The sequence below is a fragment of the Acanthopagrus latus genome, chromosome 2 (assembly GCF_904848185.1).
Source record: "Acanthopagrus latus isolate v.2019 chromosome 2, fAcaLat1.1, whole genome shotgun sequence".
Lineage (NCBI taxonomy): Eukaryota > Metazoa > Chordata > Actinopteri > Spariformes > Sparidae > Acanthopagrus > Acanthopagrus latus.
Window position 1 is genome coordinate 28,430,347 of NC_051040.1, and position 22,924 is coordinate 28,453,270.

Consider the following 22,924-nt stretch of genomic DNA (forward strand, 5'->3'; position numbering starts at 1 on the left):
CTGTCCAGTAACTTCCATCATTTGACGATGGTAAGTACTTGACAGACCTGGGAAATGTTTATACACACACTGATGGCAAATGTCCTTTTAAACCATCTAGAAAGAGACATCAGCGAACAGAGATATTTTTGCAAGTCCCCAAAACAAGCCAAAGTGTGTGTGTGTGTGTGTGTGTGTGTGTGTGTGTGTGTGTGTGTGTGTGTGTGTGTGTGTGTGTGTGTGTGTGTGTGTGTGTGTGTGTGTGTGTGTGTGTGTGATGAGTGGAAGGAGGTGGAGCTCTGTATCAGACACTATGTAACAGACACTCTGAGGTTCATCTCAGTCAGCCATGGATCTTCCTGAGCTTCAGACGAGGACATGGACACTATTTGTTTGCATAAGCTGCATGTTTGTGGCTCCAGTGGTGGCCAGACCGTAGGTTTGATTGAACTGTCTGAAAATGTTTCTATATTTGTTGTAGCTCGTCCACAAGACAGTCTTACAGTGGATTTGAAGAGATCTACTGTGTTTACATTTTTTCAGCAGTTTGGTGTGTTCATTCTAATGTGTTCCTGAGCGTTGACTGGTCTGCCTGTTTTCTAGAATAATCTTTCTTTCTTATCATGTATCTTCTGTATGTGTATATGTTCCTGTGGCTGCAGGCAGTACATGGTAGCCACTCCTGCAGTAATTGAAGCTGGAGCTCAGACCAAGTTCTGTGCGAGTCTCCTGCAGCCCAGTGAGACTCTGGTCATGACCGTCACTCTGATCTCCCAAGAGAAAAGGACGATCCTCTTTGAGGAGACAACCAGCACAGAATTTCATACCTGTGTGCAGTTTCAGGTCAGCTTTTCTTGGTTTCATGTTGTCCACAAAAATTCTCCTTTGAACATTTGAAACCTTAATGCTTTTCTGGGAATTACACCATTTATATTTAGCCCTGATCTACAGTTTGATGTTACTTTTTACCTGCGATTTACAAAAGATAAGTAAGAATGAGTTCAAATCAATACAATGAAGCTGATGTTTTATTTTTGTGAGTTAATGATTCTTTCGGCTGCTCTCTATATTTCTGCAGGCTCCTTTTGTGCAGGAAGATGAGGTGCAGAATTTCAAGGTAGAGGTACAAGGCGCCACGTTTCACTCAGAAGAAGTCAGAAAAGTCATGATCAAAATCTATCAACCCGTCACATTCATCCAAACTGATAAACCAATTTACCTCCCTGGACAAACAGGTAACTTGAAACTGATGATCCAAAATCTATCACAGTAAAATTCTTTATCAAAGATACTCATGTATCCTTGTTAACCTGCGTCTTTCTTGATAGAAGCACAGTATTTATTGTATCTCCTGGGCTTTATCTCAGTACGTGCTGGTATTGGTTTCAGATCCCCATGAAACTTAACTTTAATAAAGACAGAAAAAAGAGACTGTATTGCTGAAGAACTGATGAGACTGTGCCTTTGCTAAAGTGAGATCTTAAATGAACTGTTCATCCAAAAGTCAGTCATTACTGATCCACATGCCAATGGGAAGTCGGTTGAAGTTTCGTAGTCCACAAAACATTTCTGGAGCTTCACAGCAAAACACCATTGCAGCATTCATGGACTGTGAAACTGACACCTGATTTTAGTGGCGCACCATGATTCTAACAAGGCTTTAGAGAAGGTGTACAAATTCAAGTAATCTCTTTGCATTTCTCTCAGTGCATTTCAGAGTCATCGCACTGGACACCAAGTTCAGACCAGTCAGCACGCTGGTGAGTGTTTGAAATGTCTGTTCACTCTTTCCGACTTCATTAAAAAACAGTTGAGGTAATACTGTGTGATCACAGAGCAGGTTTTAATTTGTGTCCCGGTGATGAGCCACATGAATCACTCAAGTAAAGTGGATTTGAGAACAAAGGTGACTTAAACTGCTCTTTAACCTTTAATATGTGTTTAAGCAGTCTGTTTGTATACCTTCTACTGTTGATTTTGGGTCAATAGTACAACTGGGGCCCTTATCGGTAAACTCGCATATGGTGAAGTTCAACAAACATTTCTGCTGATGGATCAGTTTCACATTATAACATTAAATCAATAACAAGATATTTTTACATTATTCCAAAGTATACAAATGTGTTACTTCAAAATAATAAACCTTTCTTGTTACAGCTATATAATTGTCTTGGTAGAATGTGGTAACTTATTGTTATATCACAAATTTTTTCTTGTTACAGCAAGATATTTGCTGTATAATCTTCAGACATGCCTCAAGTTTAGCTAACTCATTAGTGTCATCTGGCCTCAATGGATAAATATAACTGTGTGTCACCTATATAACAAAAAAATGTCCACAGCATGTCCAGTGTAGTGGACCACAGGACCACTGTAGTGTGAAAATACAGCCGAACTGAGAAGATAAAAAAAATTATCATATTAAGGCTGTAGAGGGATTTTAAACCAAAAATACATTCACAGAACTAATTTATTTATCATTCTGGATTCTTTCACCTGCTTGGTGGTTGCAAGGACAGTAGTAAGTGAACAGCAGAAGTAAAGTTGAACAGATTTATTTATATTGTGATTTAATTATTTGTCAAACCTAAACCAATCTGGTTTCCTTCTTCATTGTTCTTAATTTCTTCCTTTGCATGTTTTATTTATAGCCGTGATTATCCAGGAAGCAAGTTCTGTTCTTGGTAATGCAGAGAAACATCTTGCCTTTGGTATACCTCATATACGTCTTGCTTTCGTAGCCCATCTTTCTGCATCTTTCTGCATGCTTGATATCCACCATCTCTGGCATGTGTGTGTGGCTCCTAGTCTCCACACAGATGGCTCTGGTTGTGGGATCTTCATTTTGTCTTGTACAAAACTGTTGAGTCATTAAGTACATGAAGATGGCCTTCTTGTCCACTGACATTTATGAAGGCATTTCAAAAGACAAATAACTTAACTGCTTTCAGAACTAAATATATAATTCCTGATATGTTAATGAACAAGAATATATGATTATCATAGTAAAAAAAGAAACAAGAGATAAACAATATTTGACTTACCGTTCCTCCTTCCATAAAATGTGCAACATTGACAAGACAAGACCCTCATCAGATGCAATTAAGAGATCATTTGCAGCTTTAACCAATGCTGTTTTGGTGCTATGATGCACTCCAAAACCTGACTGAAAATTCTCACATAAACTTGTTGTTATGTAAAAAGGTCACAGAGTCATACACCAGTGTATAGATGTGCTAATTAAAGATAAAACTTCTTTAGGAAATTTCGTTTGGATTGATAAGATGATGAATCATTGAAGTTAGCAGGTGAAGGTCAGTCGTAGAAAAGAACTCTACATATATCTGGTTTTAGAGCTGTTTCTGAGGGGTCTTCTTTAGAGCCTAGATTAGCACCATTTGAGGCCAGAAGGTGATGATGTTTTTACTCTTGTAAGTAGAACTGTATCATAAAAGAAGCCCATCAAATCATTACTGCTGAGCGTTGTAGGAATACAAGCATCAACAGAGGAATGCCTCTCTGTCAGTTTGGCTACAGTGCTGAAAACAAACCTGGGGTTGTTTTTATTTTCCTCCATCGATTCAGAATAATGAGCTACTCTGGCATTAAGGAGAACCTCTCTAATACGTTTTAAAGCTTTTTAATGCCGTTTTAATGCCATATGCCAGAGCAAGGTTGAGGGTATGATTAAAACAGTGAGTCAGTTCATGTACACACTGTCAGACTTGGACAAAGGAGAGGACTCAGATGCAGGAATGGCAGAAGTAATGTCAGGTTTTATTATTCTGATTTGCAATTCTTCAGTCAGAATGATAAACGAAAGGCTATGAAACTCTGAAGGACAGACAAGACGAACAAGACATGAAACACACAAGAAACTGAAAGCGCTCACGAAGGAGGAAAATCTACACTGAGATGAAATTCTAGAATATTGAAATTAATAAAACAAAAACACTCAGAAGAGGAAAAGCACGCAGGCTATGCAACTTAACTACTCTCACTATATTCAAAAAGCGTACAACAAAAAGCACACTAAACTGAAAATCAAAATCCTAACCAGAAATTATACAACTCAAAATCACTCTACTAAAGAGGACAAATACAGAAAACAAAACGTGGCAATACTTAACTAGAACAAGAATGCAAGACTGTGGAACAGGGCTTCAGTAGACGACAGGACTACGAAACACTTTGGCAACACAGTCAGGGGAAGACAAAGACTTTATACACATGGGGGAGGGGAACACAGGTGAAAACTATCAAGGATTAGGGATGACGTCAGACCAGGGACACAAGAGGAGTGACCTGAAACGAGAGGAGAGTTACTTTCAAAATAAAACATGAAATTCACAAGACAAACCCCAAGACAGGACATCCCTCACCGCGATGTGACACACACAGATGGATGCCATTGGAATCTAATAATGAAGTACCAAGGCTATCATGATCAATGTCCATGCCAATGTTCAAACTTACTTTGTGCAGTTGTCCTCATGGTCATTATCATTATTAGTTAATATGGAAGCTGTATAATAACCCACCTGTTAACAAGTCCCCTTGTTCTCTCTTCTTGCAGTTCAACGTGATTGAAATTCAGGTAAGACTCAGGGCAATATCCCCAACCAAATATGTATTCAGGCCATCAGGCCAAATTTGTGTGGACTTAATGTATGTTTGTGGGGGGTTTGTTTCGGTTTTTTTGTTGTTGTTGTTTTCTTTTGTAGAATGAATCCTGATTTGCGAAGGGATAGTTAAGTGAGAAATGGCAATTTTATTTCCCTGCAATATGTAAGAATTGGTGTCCTGTTGAATTCGTAATCAGCACAAATAGGTGGTAGCATATCGCCACAATAACTAACTGCTGCTAACTGTAGCTAATATTAGCTAATCAGCTTAGTTAACCACACAGCTAGCAGTCCAGGTTTGCAGCTTGGAGTACTGTGGAAGTGTTAAGGTTTAGACAAACTAGCACAGGAGGTTTGGACAGGGACTGGCCAGGGCTAGCTGGTTAGCATGCTAACTTCACTTCTATTTCTTCACATTCTATTGATATTTAAATTGAATTTGTTATGTTTTCAAGTACATTTCTTACATTTTGCACCTTTAAATTTGGCACAACAACCTTGTAGAGATCAGATTTTGATATTTGTATACTGTAATATAATATGAATGTGATATAAGTATTACATAGATATAAACATGTTCTTTTTGTATGTGTCACTGTGTAAACATTCAGGAATGACAAGTAGATTTCTTTATATTATCACAAAGTCATGAGCAGTTGTGTGATCTCGCCAAGGATTTAGTCATTTTAAGATCAGGTACAGTCGCTCTAACAAAGTCTCTCCCAAACATACTGAAAATTCATGTTATTCCCATTGATTGTATTTAACAGGATGCTAATCACAACCGCATTGGACAGTGGCTGAACATCACATCGAATGGGAAAATACTTCAGCTGTCTCACCCATTGAACTCTGAGGCCCATGAAGGAACCTACAGAGTTACGTTGTGGATGAACAGAAAAAAAATAGAGCAAAACTTCAAGGTGGAGAAATATGGTAAAGAACATTTATTTTTCCCTCTCACAATTTGTAACGAGCAACAAATACTAACATCCACATTTTATCCTCAGTTTTGCCCAAATTTAATGTAAAAATAAATGTAGCTGATGAGATAAGCGCTGGGCAGGACGAAATCAAAGTGGAAGTCTGTGCAAAGTAAGTAATGGGACTTCCTCACAGATCCACATGACTTGTGACATTTTCATGATTTGATAATGAGTGAAACATTTTCAACACACTGATTTGATTAAAACTTTGCATCTATTCAGGTATACATATGGACAGCCTGTGCCAGGCACTGTTGAACTGGTGATGTGCCGACCTTCGTCAAATTTCTATAGTCTAAACCCTGACCCACGGGCCCCATGTTACCAGGGGACGAAGCAGGTACAGTCGATATAACTCCACAAGACACAAACACACATTAAAAATAAATAAAACGGGCTGCACAGTGGCCCAGTGGCTAGCACTGCTGCCTCACAGCTAGAAGATCGACGGTTCTTTCTGTGTGGAGTTTGTATGTTCTCCCTGTGCAGCGTGGGTTTTCACCGGGTACTCCGGCTTCCTCCCACAGTCCAAAAACATACTGAGGTTAATTGATTATTCTAAATTGTCCGTAGGTGTGAATGAGAGTGTGGTTGTTCGTCTCTATGTGTAGCCCTGCGATAGACTGGCGACCTGTCCAGGGTGTCCCCTGCCTTCGCCCTAAGTCAGCTGGGATAGGCTCCAGCCCCCCCGCGACCCTGCAGAGGATTAAGCGGCGTGCATATAATGTGTACAGATGATGGATGGATGATATAAATACACAAACAAAACAATTTGCCTGATAACATTTTAAATTTTATTTAAATACATTGGTTCATGTAAAGGGTTACATGAATGGAAAGTTTGTTTAGTTGATTTGTATAAATGAAATCAATGAAATAAATGTGATTCATTACAGGGGACAGAATAACTGATTTGAAATGCATTACATTTATCTATAATAAACACTTGAAAAACACATATTTATCTAGGTGTTCCCCTTAATTATTGACCATCAGATTTATGTAAGTCTAAAGTAATTGCTTCGAATCAAATAAAAGTATTTAACTCATACACCTTGCTGCTGCTGTTGCAAAGACAACTGGATCGTTTCCATTTTCATCAGTCACAAATAGAAATTTGAAACATTTTGATAAATAGTTTATAGTGATTCTAGATTTTTTTCTAGATTTGCTCTTTTGTGGAAATGTAAAGGTGTCATTAGTTACAGATTAATTAAGATTATCATGATGCTGCGGTTTTGTCTGGGCTGTTTTTTTCAGATTGCTATGATTGAATTTCAAATCATTACCAGATACTTGAACTGAGTATTCTAAACTTGACAATGATGGGTAATGTTGAGTTGGTGGGTCAAGTGATTTAGTGGGTTCTAATAGTCCAATGATGCACTGTGACAGCTATAACTCTTTGTTTTGATGCATCTTTATTTTTGTACTATCTAGACAGAAAAGAATGGCTGTGCCATGTTTGTGACTGAGATGTCCACTTTCACTAACGTTGGCACAAGTTTGCTGCATGATGAGCTGCGTCTCGTAGCCTCAGGGACGGAGGAGGGGACCGGCAAGTTTCAGTTTTCATATTTCTAAAGAAATTATGTTCTTTTTCTACAATACGGCATACTGTTGTAACATGGAAGCTTTTCTTACAGGTATTTCATTCTTACAAGGGAAAAAAGTGAAGCTTTCTCCCTTTTTTGGATTGCTGTCCTTTATTGACACACCCAAGATTTACGACCAAGCATTAATTCTGGAAGGAAAAGTAAGTCAGAGATATGATCTATGATTTCTTCACTGTGAGGATTGCAGTGCACCTGAAGCCACCTGCATTCTCAGTGATACAGCTTTTTGCTTCCAACAGGTTAAAGCTGTTTACTTCAATAATACACCTATTCCTGACAAGCTGGTCCATTTGAGTCTTGATGCAATGTCTTCATCACGTCTGCTGCAGAACCTCACAACAGACAGTGATGGTGTCGCAGCTTTCTCCTTAAACACAACCAGCTTCAAAGGAAACATTCTACTACTTGTAAGTAAATGATTATGGCATTAGTAATACAATAGTATTGATATAATGCACTCACAACAGTAGAGCCAAGACCAGTGTAAGTCATCACCATGATCATTCGCAAGTTGAGACATTTTTTACAGTTGTAAGTAGACAATCCACTTGCTGCATTGTCACACTTTATGTTTTACTGTAGTGTGTAATGGTAACTCCTTCCTTATGCTAGATAATATTGGTTAAATTGTTCCACAGTCACCTGAGGATAGCGGCCTCAGAAAAGAATGCCTCCTCCTGTTTTGGTTGCGTTACACTTCCTCTGTGCCATGATGCCACCTTCATTTTTGCAGGCAAAACAGAGGCACAGTGAGAGCAAGATTTATAGGGAACCAATCTATATGTGGATAGTGTCATTGTTTTACCGCCATTAGGCCTACACTGTGCAATGTGTAATTACTTATGTTAAAGCAAAAAGTTGTGTAGCCAGTTTAATAATCATATACAATGACCAGGGAATTGTAAGTAGGACTGCCTGCAAGCAATGATGCAATTCTTTCTCAATGACCCTACTGTTTATTTATTTCACAAGGTGTTGAAGTGGTGAAGAAAGTTCTGTTTGGATTACACTTTTAGATTTCCCATTCACCTTTTAGCCACAGTCCACCACAGCTTTACCCATACATACTGTCAATTGAATGTCTTCCATACCTTGTACTGTGTATGACTTTGTAATGGACAATGAACTTATCAAGGGTGCTTCAAACAGCTGATTGCCTTTCTAAACATCTGACTCTGTTCTTGAAAGTATGCATTTGTTTGTATTTACTGTAAACTTTTGTCCAATTTATCTTTGGAAATATTTGGCCCAGCTCATCCTCCCACGCATGTTTGTTGATCTCAGTGGTTAATGTTTTCCAGAACACTGTAGATAGTGGATATCAACTTCTCTGAATCCACCTGCTTGTTTAAACAGCTGTCATGTTTGTCTGGACTTACAGTTCTGCAGTCCTGTATGTGTGGTTTCACATAGTCCCTGACCTGAGGAAACATAAAAGAAAAATTCAAATTATATTTCTCCCGCAGTTCTTGGAAGGAGGCGAATGTCCCTTTTAACATACAATTCACCCACATAGTTAATTCCTTGACTTTTCCACTGGGCAGAAGCACCAAGTAGATGCTTTGAGAGGAGGGGTTATTTGCAATTTAGGATTATGCCCGGGTTCCTTGCAGTTGATGTGGGCGATACTGTGACGTCCTCGACAGTGACTGACAGGTCAATGTGAGGGCGGTCTTTCCCTGGGATAAAGAGGAGGTCAGTTTTATGAAGATTGAGCTTGAGGTGCAATGTGTCAAATGCAGCAGATAGGTTGAGGATAATGAGGAAGGATGGGTGGGACGAGGCTCTAGCGGCACGGAGGGACTCAGCCACTGTGAAGTGGGCTGTCTCAGTGGAGTGAGCAGTCCTGAAACCTGACTGATGAAGAATGAAATGAAAGAATGAAAAGAGAGGAATGAAAGAAGAGATACAGGACTGTAGTTTGGGATGACAGCTGAGTATAGGGTGGGTTTCTTTAGGAGTGGCTTTACTGTAGCTGTCTTGAAAGGAGCTGGAATAAGGCCTTAAGTGAGGGAGGAGTTGATCAGGGTGGTGAGGAATAGCAAGATGTCTTGTGAGATGTCTCAGAGTAGCAGGGAGAGAACCGGGTCAAGGGAACAGGTGTTGGCATGGTTAGATGTAACTAGTGTGTGAGTATTTTCAGAGGAGAGAGGGCTGAATCAGGTAAGGCCATCACAGGTAAGGGTTGGAGGAGATGCTTTCTGTTGGCGTAACTTGGTTTCACCATCATCGGATTCCAATTATTAATCTGCTATTGCAACAAATAGTTACATTACATCAGTGCCCTGCAAACAGCTACATTAAAAAGAAAATGGTATTAAATTAGAATGATCAGCTTTCTGTTGTAATCCTCTACCCATGTTGTGAAGACTTTGAAGGAATTAATGAAAAGGTAAATGTACTTCTTCGTTAAATGGAAGTTTTCACTATATTGACGTGTACGAGTCAAGTGAAGAATTTTTGCTAAGAACCACCTTTCTCGGCTGCGTCATTCCAGATTTGAGGAAATTGCCTCAAGACATTCCTGAGACTTGGACAGATGTGAGGTTTGTGAGGGAAATTCTCCTTGAGATAGTGGTGTTCTCTGAAGAATTAGCCCTTTTTTTTAAACCCTGACCCCTTAAGGCCCCCGCACACCACCCAGACTCAAACCAACAGCCAACTGCCTTTATCCAACCACTCTGGTGCCTCTTGTCTGACCCATTTGGCAGAAAATTTGCATTGAAACACAACAGAGTGCATAGAAACACAAAGCACACACAGTGTTCCACCTCTCCCACACACCGTGCTGATTTGCTAGCACACCGCTAATCACAATGGTCATACAGCTAGCATGCAACCAATCAGAGAATCCAATGGCTCAGATGGCCAACAACCAACCTTCTCAGACTTCGCGCATTGAATCGGAGCAGACAACATCCACGCGGCCCTGAAAGCTTCCAACGCAGCTGAACACACTGAACAGATTTGTTCCCGACCTCGTCCGAGTCTCCCCAAACGCTTTAGACGTCCAACGGTTGGGCCGGTGTGTTCCTGCCTTTAGGTGAAGGGAAGTATCCCCTCCTCTCAGATCCTGATATGTTCTCTAGCATACATTGATTACAGAATCCAAAACTAATGAATTTCTCACAGATTACATTAACCTATGACCACCAAAATCTAATCAGTTGATCCTTAAGTGCAAATGGACAGTCAAATTTCCAAATTCTCTCAAGGTGTTCCTGAGATATTGCATTCCCAAGAATTGGATGGATGGACCTATGTCAGACAAAAAGCATAATGCCTCAGGCGCAGAAGCATAAAACAAATGTTGGATCTTATTTTCTAAATGCACACCAGATCAAGATCTTCAGTCATAAGGCGGTGGCTTGTGGGGGTTGCCAATCAACCACCACTAAAAGTTCCTTTTAGCTGCTTTAAAACAACTCTAGTGAGTTTATTACCTTTGGCAATAAAGTCTGAACAATGCAAAGAAATATCCATGAAAGCTTTCATTGTGAGAACCTCAACTATTGTTAGTAGGGGAATAACACTTGTTCTTCATTACAATCCAGGCAAGCCTCGCACAAACACCTGAGCCATCACATGTAACTCGACACTATGAGACGGCACGTCACACATTGTCCATGGTCCAACCGCCTGCTCCTCATATTAAATCAGTCAGCTTTCTGGAGGTGAAGGGGAAGGACGTACCCCTTCCCTGTGAAAAGGAAGAGATCATCTCCATCCAATACACAATAGTAGGAGAGACACAGGGCTCTGTGGACATCATGTATTTGGTGAGTAGAAGTATGCGAAAAAAAAAAACTGAACAATTCAGCTACATTTTGATCTTTAGAAAATCTTTTGGTCCGTTCTGAGCTGAAGGCGAATTAAACACTTCTACCATTTTCCTTTTAATTCTCCAGATCTTATCCAGAGGAGCCATTGTCACGCAAGGACTCAAAAAGGTGGACGTGCAAAATAGTCATGGTACTTTGTTTAAAATTGTTTGGATTGTTTGAACCAAGAGTTTAACAGGCATTTGTTCAGACCACCCTCATTCCAGTTCTGTGTCATGATGAAAAGACTTAGTATTACACTCGGTGGAGAAGGACAGGGAAGACAATGGAGAGAACGAAGGAAATGATGTATTGTTTAGTCGTTAACACGTGTACTTGTTGATGTAATCTGCAGAGGATGTGTGTTGTGCAGTTGATAAATTTGGATCATCACACTTAGTTTGCTGTTTCAGTGACTGAGGGCGAGGTGTCCTTTACGTTGAAGGCGTCTCCAGAGATTGCACCAGTGGTCCAGGTTGTGGCTTACACCGTCCTCCCCAGTGAAACTGTGATTGCACACAGTGCTGACTTCTCCACAGAGAAATGCTTCAGTAACAAGGTCAGTGAGAACAGAAAAAAAGGCATATAGAGATTCATCTAAGCTTGTCAGATTTAGGTCTGAAATGATTTATCAGTTTGGTCTAATACTTAGGCCGCTAGTTTCACAATGATTTCACTGGGGAGGCAGCTGAATTCACAAACATACATGATCATGTGATATGTTTTTAGGGACACTGTGAAGGAAATCTAAACACACTTTCCAACATCTATATATAGAGTCCATATTACTACTTGTGTGCCTGTGTTCGAATGTGTATGTGTGTATGCATGTAATTGTATGTGTCAGGTGTCCGTGGAGTTTTCTCCATCCTCAGCCGTACCAGGAGAGGAAGCCACCCTGCAGGTGACGGCCCAGCCGGACTCTCTGTGTGGTGTGAGTATCGTTGACCTGAGTGTCCTCATCAAGGAGCCAGGGAAGACTCTGGATAAGGACAAGGTAACTTCTGGCAAACACAGCAGATGGATTATTTATTGTTTTACTGATTGTGTACCATGTTACAGTGGTACAGTTTGTAACCTGAAAGGTACAGGTGTACATCCGGTAAATGGTGGGCAATTAAAAACACATTTGATGAGGTTTTTACATCCATATGCTGGTGTCCATAAACAGTTCTGACTGATGATTAAAATTACCTGACCTCCCCTGGAGAAATAATCTTCTTCAAGTGAGGTTACAGGTTGTCTAGTGTGTTGAACTTGCCACTGCTAAATTGGATCCATTACCATCACTACATTGCCCCTCATATAATATGAATGTGGTACTAAACTAAACTTTTTTTTTTTACTGATCCAAACTGTAGCATCTTTTCCATGAAAGAGTACCAAATAGCTGTTGAGACTTCTCCATTAGTCAGTCCTTGGTTATTTATAGCCTTGACCGTCATCTTTCTTTTCAGATATTTGACTTGCTGCCAGTTAAGAAAGCCTCCAGTTTCCCACATGATTTAGAAGATCCTGTACCATGTTTAAATGTGAGACAAAGAAGATATATTAGGCCAGACCATGATGACAACAGTGCCTATGGAGTTTTCATGGTAATTCTTATGTTAATAAGTAATAATAATATCTTTAATGGATCACTGACAGCATATTTGCTGTGCAAATACAAGTCTGAATAACAGTCTGTGCAATGGATACTACAATACTGATCCAGCTCTTCGGTGACATGTCATATGCTGTTTGTTTGTCTAGAAATTGGGCCTGAAGATGGCAACAAATTTGTTGTTTAGGATGCCGTCATGTGTGAACTTCAAGGGAACAGAATACTACGTAAACCGCTTGTGTGAGACATCTTTCTTTGGTCAAATGAAGTAATGCATGCTGAATACTTGAACACTGTCTACCTCTGACTCTGGTTGAAAGTTGTCCTGTTTCATCAGATTTTAAGGAACCAAGGGTTATGTACATGACAACATCATCACTTGGGGGTCCCCCACCATTTGTTACAGTCCGCTCTTTCTTCCCTGAGACGTGGATATGGAATCTGGTGGAAGTTGGGTGAGCACCTGTCACACGCCATGTTCTCTGAGAAGAGAACTCCACAGAGAATTCCATTTACCAAAATGTTTTGGAATGCTTTCTTTTGTTTTTCTCTGACTTATCCATGCAGTTTGAGTACTTTCCTCCAACTCACAATATCAAAGATGTTACAAAATATTATTTATTGTCCATTGGGGATTTTTTTTCCCAGCATGGAAGCTGTGTACAGCTTCAATCAGAAAATAGCAGACACTACAGCGCTACCCAAAACACAATAATAAGTTACACTGACTATTATTAACAGTAAAATCTGCCTGTGTATTGTGTATTTGCCGGTCCAGGGAATCTGGAACGAAGGATGTGTCCCTCACCGTCCCCGACACCATCACCACCTGGGAGACGGAGGCTTTCTGTTTGTCCCCTCAGGGTTTTGGCTTGGCTCCTCGTAAACAGTTCACTGTCTTCCAGCCGTTCTTCCTCGAGCTCAGCCTGCCTTACTCCATCATCCGAGGGGAGCACTTTGAACTGAAGGCCACCACCTTCAACTACCTGTCCAGCTGCATTATGGTAATCAATACATTACATCACTTATTGTCCGTAGCGCATGAAAGACTTTAGGTACTGGAGTCAAGAGATGTATTCTGCTAATAAACTGGTGAATCTACATGAAATGTAAACTGTCCTGTCCTGAAAAAAAGACTAATAATGCTCTCTTTTCTTGATTAAGTTTGTTCACTGCTATACGACTGTCAAATTATTATTTTTCTGTAACTTTACAGATTCAAAAGTGAGATTTTGTTTCTTGGACAGGTCACTGTAACTCTGGCCCCATCCTTAGATTACACTGTCACCCCTCTCTCTGGCAACCAGTACACATCCTGTCTGTGTGCCAATCAACGCAAAACACTCAGCTGGGCCATGATCCCCTCTGTCTTAGGTAAGGGTCAGACATTTAGAGTTTTTGTCAACACTATTTTTCTGTTTTCACAAATAGAACTGCGGTTCTGATTTTGTCACGTTACATGTTTCATGCATAGCTACGACCACCATACATGTGTTAAATGCTTCCAACTAGCTCAGTCTAATGCCCTCTAAACATAATTTTCCTTCATAGCGTGTGTCATATTTAATTTGTTTTTATGATGAGTTCAGAGCCACATTCATATTGTACCACATTGTACAGCACCATAAACTCTGGTCTCCATGGAGGCCGCAGAGTCACAATACTCTGACAACAAAAACTGAATATGTCAGTAATGGATAATGGATCTTTTTAGGGGTTGTGAATGTGTCAGTAACTGCTGAGGCTGTGGCATCTCACATGTCGTGTGACAATGAGATCGTGAGCGTGCCAGAGAGAGGTCGCATTGATGTGGTCACACGACCTCTCATAGTAAAGGTGAGTACCTTAAAGCAGGAAAACACAGAGCTAATAACCTTACATTTGATGATAATAAACAAGTGTTTACATGCACATGTGCAAGTTAATTCATCTCCCACCTCTTGTCTTCTCAGGCTGAGGGAAGTGAGATGACAAAAGCCTACAACTGGCTGCTCTGTCCTAAAGGTCAGTCTGCTTTGGACCGGGAGCGTTAATGCAAACGTCTCAGAGACTTTAAGGGCTTTTGGTAAACTCTAAGGGAATGTTTCAATTTGGTAGGCTAGAGTAACCTTTAAGAACCTTTAAGATATTATGCACGTTTAACACCTAACTTCCATCAAAGAGACATAAAATCAATGTCCACAGCTTTAACTATATTATGTGGGTTTTATTGCATAGATTTTAGGAAAAGGCAAAGCATATAGCACAATACTACTATACTAATACTAATACTCAATTACTATCAGTCCTTATCAGAAATACTTATTGATAAATCACAATACTTTAAATAACAAATTAATCTAAAAGAGCTAAGGCCTGGTCAGAAATACTTAAATTTAGGTGAGATGGAGAGGGTCAGGTCTTTCCATGGCTAGCCTTTCCCTTCCTGCTGAGAGTCCAAGTCCTTGAGGCAAATCACGACCCCGGCCAAGATCTCGTAACTTCCTCAAAGTCCAAACTTTACTTCAGCAGAGTGAACAAAAGTACTCCAATATCCAAACTGTAATCCACAGCATGTTGGCAAAAATGGTTAATCCGTTGTGCTCTTAATTCCTTGATCTGTTTCTGCTGAAGATTTCTTAAAGTCCTTTCTTCAATGTTTAGGCTGCTCACATTCTCCGTCTCAGGTGTTTCTTCAAGGCTTGAGCGAGTGGAAGAACGTACTTTAGTCCATGCTCCTCAGGTTATATACACTCTTGCTTCAAACACTGGCTTGGTTTTGTGTCCTTATTAGGACATCTTTTCAGCATCTCTCCATTTAATGGTTGATAACCCCTTGATTAAGATTTCATAACGCTTCTCTCTTGCTTTGGACGGTGGCACAGTTTTATGTCCTTATTATGTCCATTTTCCCACCATCTCTCCGTTCAGTGACTAATAGTCCCTTGGTGACGGCTGACGATTTCATAATGATCTAACACGCATTGGCCACGGTCTGTGCCCATGCCCAAAGCATGATCAGATTTCGACACATCCTTTTGGCCTCAGATTGACCTGACCAGTTCTTTAACACTTTCTCATGACCTCAGCTCAACACTGTTTCTTTACTGATTTTCATTAGATCTCTAAACTTCAATACATCATGGTTATATTAGACAGGAGTAAATGGATCTCAACTATTTTGACAACTTCTAGCAACCTACTGCAGGTTCTTATTTAAAAACATGGCCGTGACTGACAGCAAGGCATTTTGAACATCTGGCCTGAGAGCAAACCCAAATGACCAATAGAATTTCAATATTTGTAACAAAGGTAAGACTTCTAGCATGGTGCAGCAAATTAGGGCAATTAGCAATATTCTAAGAAGTAATTTGTAACATATGGTCAGAAATGTAGTTTAAAACATTCCAAACTAACATAATCAACAGAGTGTGAAGAAACAGTGTTGATGTTGTGTCAAACACGTTTTTTTACTGTGTTGCAGACACTATTCTACTAAAGTTAGCATGCTAACTAGCGAGCCCTGCCCATCCTGTCCTATAATGCTCCTTTGTACCTCTAGAGGCGATAGACAGTCCAAAAGTCCCAGTAGTTTCAGCTGGGAGTAAGTAGTAAAAGCAGTTTGTTACAGTATTTTAACATCTATTTTCTTTACTTAGCTGAAAATACGACCATATACCATATAAAATTTTCTCTCTTTACCGAGCTGAAAAGAGCAGAGCTGCCCTTGCTTCAGCTATGAGGGTCACTTAGCTTCAAGGTTAACTGAGCTACTTGCTAACTGCATGTAGCTGCTCAAACCAGAGAAAGCTACATTTAAGAGTACAGCGAGCAGCAGTAAGCCATCATGTTGCTGCAACCCTTGAATTCTGGCCCCTTACCCATAAGTAGCAAATCCTGTGGCATTACATTCTGTAATTATTCAAACTGACACCTGTAATTTGGTAGTTGCCTCAGCACCAGTGCTGATCCATGTGTTGTTATGTTTATTTCTGTTCCCAGGAGAAGCTTTGACAGAAGAAATAGAACTACTACTCCCTGAGAATGTGATCGATGGATCTGCCCGTGCTACGCTATCAGTGCTGGGTAATCAGATTATTTGAATTTCATTCATGGTAGCTGTAACAAAACAATTACTGGAAGGATAACTGGCTCCATCACCTGTGAATTAACTCTGGAAGGATAACTGGTTTTTCGCCTCTGAATTAACTCTCAGGGCAGATTTTTCTAACCATGTCACTTTCATACAGCATACTCTGCTGTGCAGTACACAGCCCCCCAATGTGACTGTGATCTTGGGCTATAAAAATAAAACTGATTTAAGTCATATGAAAGTGTCTAGCGATCATCACGTGGCTGTGCATTTTGTAACCCACTAACTTCAAATTTTACATAGCCTATTTTTATGACAACTGTTTCTTATGACTGCCATTAGTTTATAGATTGATTCACTGCTTTCCAGACAATCCATTTAAAGTCATTTTGGTGTGGAAAAAAAAAGATCAATGTGCAAAGAACTCATGAGATGGGCAATTCAATTTGTGCAGGTGACATTCTGGGTCGAGCCCTGAAGAACCTGGATGGACTGCTGAAGATGCCATATGGATGTGGCGAGCAGAACATGGCGCTCCTGGCCCCTAATATCTACATCCTCCAATACCTGAAAAACACACAGCAGCTGACCACAACTATCAAGGAAAAAGCTACCAACTTCCTGACCAGCGGTGAGTTTCTGTCGGTATTTTCAAGATGAAGACAAAAACTCTCATATCTAGTCATGGACCTCCGAGCCACTCTGTTCAGTTTCCGCTGGTGCACCAGCTAGTTAGAAGTGAGCAGTTTAAATGTTACAAAGTAAAAGATGTCTTTTTCACCAAATTCCATGACAAATAATAACAATCATCTGGATTTGTTTGTTATCATTATTATACAGGGTATCAGAGACAGCTTAACTACAAGCACTATTATGGTGCTTACAGTACATTCGGAACAGGAGTCGGGAACACCTGGTGAGAACATCAGTGAATGCACGCCCAAAGAACAACACATAGATAAACGTTAACACTGCACATTGTACTAACTGTCTGGTATCTGATTATGATCACTGCATCATGGTGGCTTTTTATGAATATCTGACCATGTTTAACTCTTCTACAGGCTGACTGCTTTTGTGCTAAGATCCTTTGTCAAAGCACAGTCTTTTGTCTACATTGACCCAGAGAAGATTCAACAGACTAAGGATTGGCTGGAGAGTAAACAACAAGAAAATGGCTGTTTTGAGCAGTCAGGAACACTCTTCAACAACAGAATGAAGGTATTCTAAAAAATCGTGTAGCAGATGTATGAAGCCCACCTGTAGGACAGTCTTCCTTTGTGTGCATTTGGACTGACAGCTGATGGTTTCATAAGAATCAGCAAACCTAAGGAAACTGCCAAAAAGCTGCAGAGTAGAATGTGATACTCATAGTAAAAGTAATTGTTTGCCATCACGGGCAGTCACAAGATTCGATTTGATGGATTTTGAAGAGTCATGCCTTTGATGCATCCTGATGCCTCCCCTGTACAGGGCGGTGTGTCTGATGAAGTGACCCTCAGCGCTTACATCACTGCTGCCTTCTTGGAGATGAACATATCAGTAACTGTAAGTCAAAGCATCTGTTTTCAAAAATTTGATCTGTAAGATCCCATGAAGTCAAAATTGATGCTGAAGTGATTTTATCACATATGTCTTGCTCTCACACTATAGATCAGGCCCAACAACAGCAAAAAGTCAACTTGTATTTATTCTTTATGGTACATTAGAGTTTGTAACTTCCTGGAAAATGATCAAATGCTGATGACTCATCCTGCACTCAGTAGGTATGACAGACCACCAGAGTGACTGGGCCTCACAGACTACTGTACAAAAACACAGCTTTAGAACTTTCCTCACTGATTTGGGTCAAACTAGTATTTTCTGCAGCCCTGTTAACTCATTTTAACACTTGAATGGATGGAAATCTGTTCTAACATACACAGGTAGTGTTTATGGGTGGGAGGCCAGAGATGGATTATCATGTCTGACTTTCTGATGTGAACATCTGGAAAAAGGGAGTAGATTGTTGGCTGACATTTATTACAGTATATTTTAAGTTTTTGACAAACGTGTCTCAAATACATAAACTGTAAATGTCATTTTTTAAATTTCATTTACAGCATCATGCAGTGAACAGGAGCTTGTCTTGCCTCAATGAGTCCATCAGTGACCTCAACAACACCTACACCACAGCACTGCTGGCGTACGTCTTCACCCTGGCAGGAGACATGGAGACCCGTGCTCACCTTCTGGAGCAGCTTGACAAGGTTGCATTAAACCAAGGTGAGTCATCCTCCTAAATGCAGTTATTGAGGCTTCATTACTATGAATGGAGCTCACTTTGTGCATGTTTGTTTGTTTGTGGATGTCTGTTTGCAGGAGGTTTCCTCCATTGGTCTCAGACAGCAACAGAAACGTCAGCCTCTCTGTCTGTGGAGATCAGCTCCTATGTGCTGCTGGCCAAACTCAGTGCCTCTCCTACTGCCGAAGACCTGGCTTATGCCCACCGCATCGTCAGATGGCTCACAGGGCAGCAGAACCAATATGGTGGTTTCTCCTCCACACAGGTACGTCCCAAACAGCAGGAGCTGCTGGGCCTGAGGCAGAGCTGCTGTAGAGGTCGACAATTTTTCTGCCATTATTGTGGAGTCAAATCTTGAAGGCAACACCACTTATGACAAAATCCACAAATAAAATTTAAAAAAGACCTCTTCAGCTAAAGCTCAAGCATAGCAAACATAGTACAATAGAGGAATTCAGTCTGTCAGTGCAATAACATTAATCAGCTGCACACACCAGCTAACAGGAGTCATGATTTTGGTTATCCTGTTAGCATGCTAACGTCTGTCAAATGTGCACTGGCTGAAGAGTTTTTCCAAGGCGGGTTGTCCACACAACAGCCTGCATGCAAACAGTGATAACCGCTGTGTGTGGGAAATACAGGATCAAAGAGTCTTGTGGTAATTCAAGTGAACATTAATTATTGTCACATACTTTCATACAGTTTGTTCAAAAACATGGAAATATCAAAGTAAGTGTACTTTTGGAGGTAATAATGGTTGATTGGACAGTTGCTTCATCGCCTGTGCTAATCAAATGTAGCCATTGACATTATCTATCCTTTGACACGTTGGCCCCGGGGCCACATAAATATTGACTGGCTTGACATGATCTATCTATAGGACTGTAGCGTATAGTTAGTCTGACTGATTGTGTCTATACCAGGCTGTAAAGAAGTTTGTGTCTGCTGGAAAGTTGGGCATTTTAACATGGGCCCTTATGGGGATTGACCTCCTTTTGTAGCCAGCCTCTAGTGGCCATTAGAGGAACTGCAGTTTTTGGAACTTCCTTGTTGGCTTCAGTTTTTACACGCAGATGTTGCCGCTTGGTCAGGTACAATAATCCAGTTGGAACAATAATTTAAAAAATGAAGATGTAGATGATAAGAAGCATAACACATGAAAAATGTAATTGTGTTGTCGGCATAAACACAATGTACATATAAACAAATTTGCTATAACTGAGGTCCAACTTTCCTGTGTCTGTGTGTGTTGTAGGACACAGTGGTGGCTCTTCAGGCTCTGGCTCTCTACTCCACTCTGGTGTTCAGTCTGGAGGGTTCAAGCACAGTGACAGTCCAGTCCTCCAGTGGCCAGCTGACATTTGATGTGAATCAGGACAACAAGCTGCTCTACCAGGAGGAGGTGCTGAAAGACGTGACAGGAAAGTACAGCCTGGAGGTGAAGGGCACTGCATGTGCTTCAATGCAGGTCAGTGGCTCAGGTCACTACATGTCAAATTCTGCTTCAGTTCTCAAATTTGATTATCATGAATTTATAATCTTCTTCTTCAGATCTCCCTTCACTACAACATCCCAACTCCTGCTGATGTTACAACTCTTAGTGTGGAGGTCAAACCAGTGATGAGCTGCATATCGCAGAGACCTAAACTCACTCTGGAGCTGACGTCCCTGTAAGTAATATTCAGCAACCAGATCCAACTTGCAGCAACAATAGAAGAATACATCTATTCTACACACACTATCCTCTCTAGTTGTAGGTTATTACAAATAAAGTCTTGCTGTGTACAAAAAACATATTTTTATGTTTCTATTACAGATATAGTGGGGAGCAGACCAGTACGAACATGGTGATCCTGGATATCAAAATGCTCTCTGGATTTGTCCCACACCCTCAGTCTTTGCAGATGGTGAGCTAATCCAGTCACTTAACCCGAACATCATTTGTGTTGGTTGCTGACGTCGTGACGACGTGATAACCCAGCTGAATATCATCTCCTCACAGCTCAGAGGTGCCCTGCCAGTGGCTCGTATTGAACAAAACACAGATCATGTTCTTGTGTACTTGCAAGGGGTGAGAGGAATTCACAGTCAAAAATAATAGATTATGCTCTCCACTTTTTTTTCTGATTGTGTCATCTGTTTTTCCTCCAACAGTTACCAAAGGACATACCCACCAACCACAGCTTACAGCTGGTACAGGAGCACCCAGTGCAGAACCTGAAGCCAGCTGTGGTCAAGATCTATGACTACTATCAGCCAAGTAAACAGTCCAGCCATCTGTTCAACACAAACACACATAACTCAGTTTACCCAGATCTTCCATAGCAAACACGGGGCTTAGTCACCTGTTAATGAGTTAACCATTACTTAACATTAGACAGTTTAGCCAGTGTACACCAAGTTTTTGGCTCATCACTTACAGCCCTCATACAGGCTCTAGCACATTAGTTTAGAGCATCAAACAGACAGTTTTACTGGAACTACTGGAGTAAGTCGGCAACTGTATGTCATGATTTAGTTGACAGCCTGCACCTAATCAGAGTCAGAATCAAGTATTCACTCAGGCCATGGTCTGACGGGACAGAACCCAGTGAACATGGATTAATGAACACAGGAAGCTGGTGTTTGGGAAATGAAAGAGCTTTCATTGTTTTATTTGTTCAAACTCTGTTGTTCTTATTCAGCTTTTTCCTTTCAGGTGACCAAGCTGAGACAGACTACATATTCTCTTGTGCTGCAGGTAACAATGAGTAAGATTATATATGATGCCAGTGACATTTATTCAGATATTAACTGAATAGATGAAAACACAACATTTCCCCTTAACCTAAAACAAGCCTTGCACCCTTTTTGAGGATGGATAAGTTCCTCGACATAACCATCCAGATTTCAGTACTGATGAATGCTATCCTTTAATTTTTATATTCATTTTAAATTAGAAAATATTTACAGATCATTTTGGAATGAATCAATAATATATACATAAGACATAACAACTAAATTAGCTACTTATTAAAGTGAATGTTACTTCAGCAACCCAGTGAAACAAAAGAGAGCTACTGACAAATGTAGACTGTGTGTTTTGAGTGAAATTAATCACATTCTTTTATTTAATTTGCAGCCTAAAGACTTAAGTGTTGCCACCCTTTCAACCTCCAGGCTCATTCTGAAAAGAATAAATACATATTATAAAGTCAACACATTCTTTTTGCTGTTTTCTGTGACTTTTACAATACAACAGGTGACTGAATTAACGCAAAATTGCAAAATGCTTCATAGTTCGATGCTTTCAGTTTGAATTCTGTTCTTGCACTTACCATATTATCTACTAAATAGAGCACCGCAAAATAACTGAGGGCTAGTTTGACTGAGATTTTCGGAGTGGAGGCAGGCATGACTGCATTTATATAGAAAACTGTCGCTCCTAATGGGCTATTTCACATATGAACTCACTACTACGAAGTAATTACATGAGCAGCCTTCGTTTTAAAATAGAGCAAATTATTCATAACACCGTACTCACACCTGTGTCTGACTTCAGGTGGGATCCAGTCCTCCATTTGTTGGAACTGAACTTTCTCTCCTTGAGACTCCTGCCGATAGTTCAACCTTTAGTCCAGGCTCAGGTGTTTATCATCAGAGCGTCCATCCCATCAGCGTCGCCAAAATGTACTGGAAATTGTCTTTTGTGAGGTAGAGAGTTGCTAATTCTCCAAAGAATTTTACACTCAATGGGATGAGTCAGATCTCTTAAATACATGAGAGGGTTAGGGTTAACCCTAACCCAAAGTGTTCTCTACAGTCTTACAAATATTTCTGACTTTTTTTCCAAAATGAAAAACTACTCCCAATATTCAAAATTTGGAATATCCACAATATATATACAGATGTCCACAACTGTATTTTTACTGGTCATAATACAAATTGTGGATATCTGT

General features: G+C 40.3%; 1 protein-coding gene across 1 annotated transcript; it reads left to right on the top strand.

Annotated features, from left to right (window-relative positions):
- Positions 1–310: 310 nt before the first annotated feature.
- Positions 311–22,188, top strand: LOC119012847 (alpha-2-macroglobulin-P-like). Its single transcript, XM_037087033.1, has 36 exons — positions 311–414; positions 642–822; positions 1,058–1,214; positions 1,687–1,739; positions 4,556–4,576; positions 5,375–5,540; positions 5,615–5,699; positions 5,813–5,930; positions 7,031–7,148; positions 7,237–7,346; positions 7,446–7,613; positions 10,761–10,985; positions 11,115–11,178; positions 11,441–11,586; positions 11,875–12,024; positions 12,485–12,622; positions 12,780–12,870; positions 12,968–13,085; positions 13,409–13,634; positions 13,878–14,004; positions 14,345–14,466; positions 14,583–14,634; positions 16,612–16,695; positions 17,157–17,333; positions 17,543–17,618; positions 17,767–17,923; positions 18,176–18,250; positions 18,805–18,967; positions 19,064–19,251; positions 20,242–20,454; positions 20,538–20,656; positions 20,803–20,893; positions 20,989–21,057; positions 21,141–21,246; positions 21,685–21,726; positions 22,108–22,188. Exons 1-36 carry the CDS (start codon positions 329–331, stop codon positions 22,110–22,112), a joined length of 4,287 nt encoding a protein of 1,428 aa, XP_036942928.1. The 5' UTR covers positions 311–328; the 3' UTR covers positions 22,113–22,188.
- Positions 22,189–22,924: the final 736 nt, after the last annotated feature.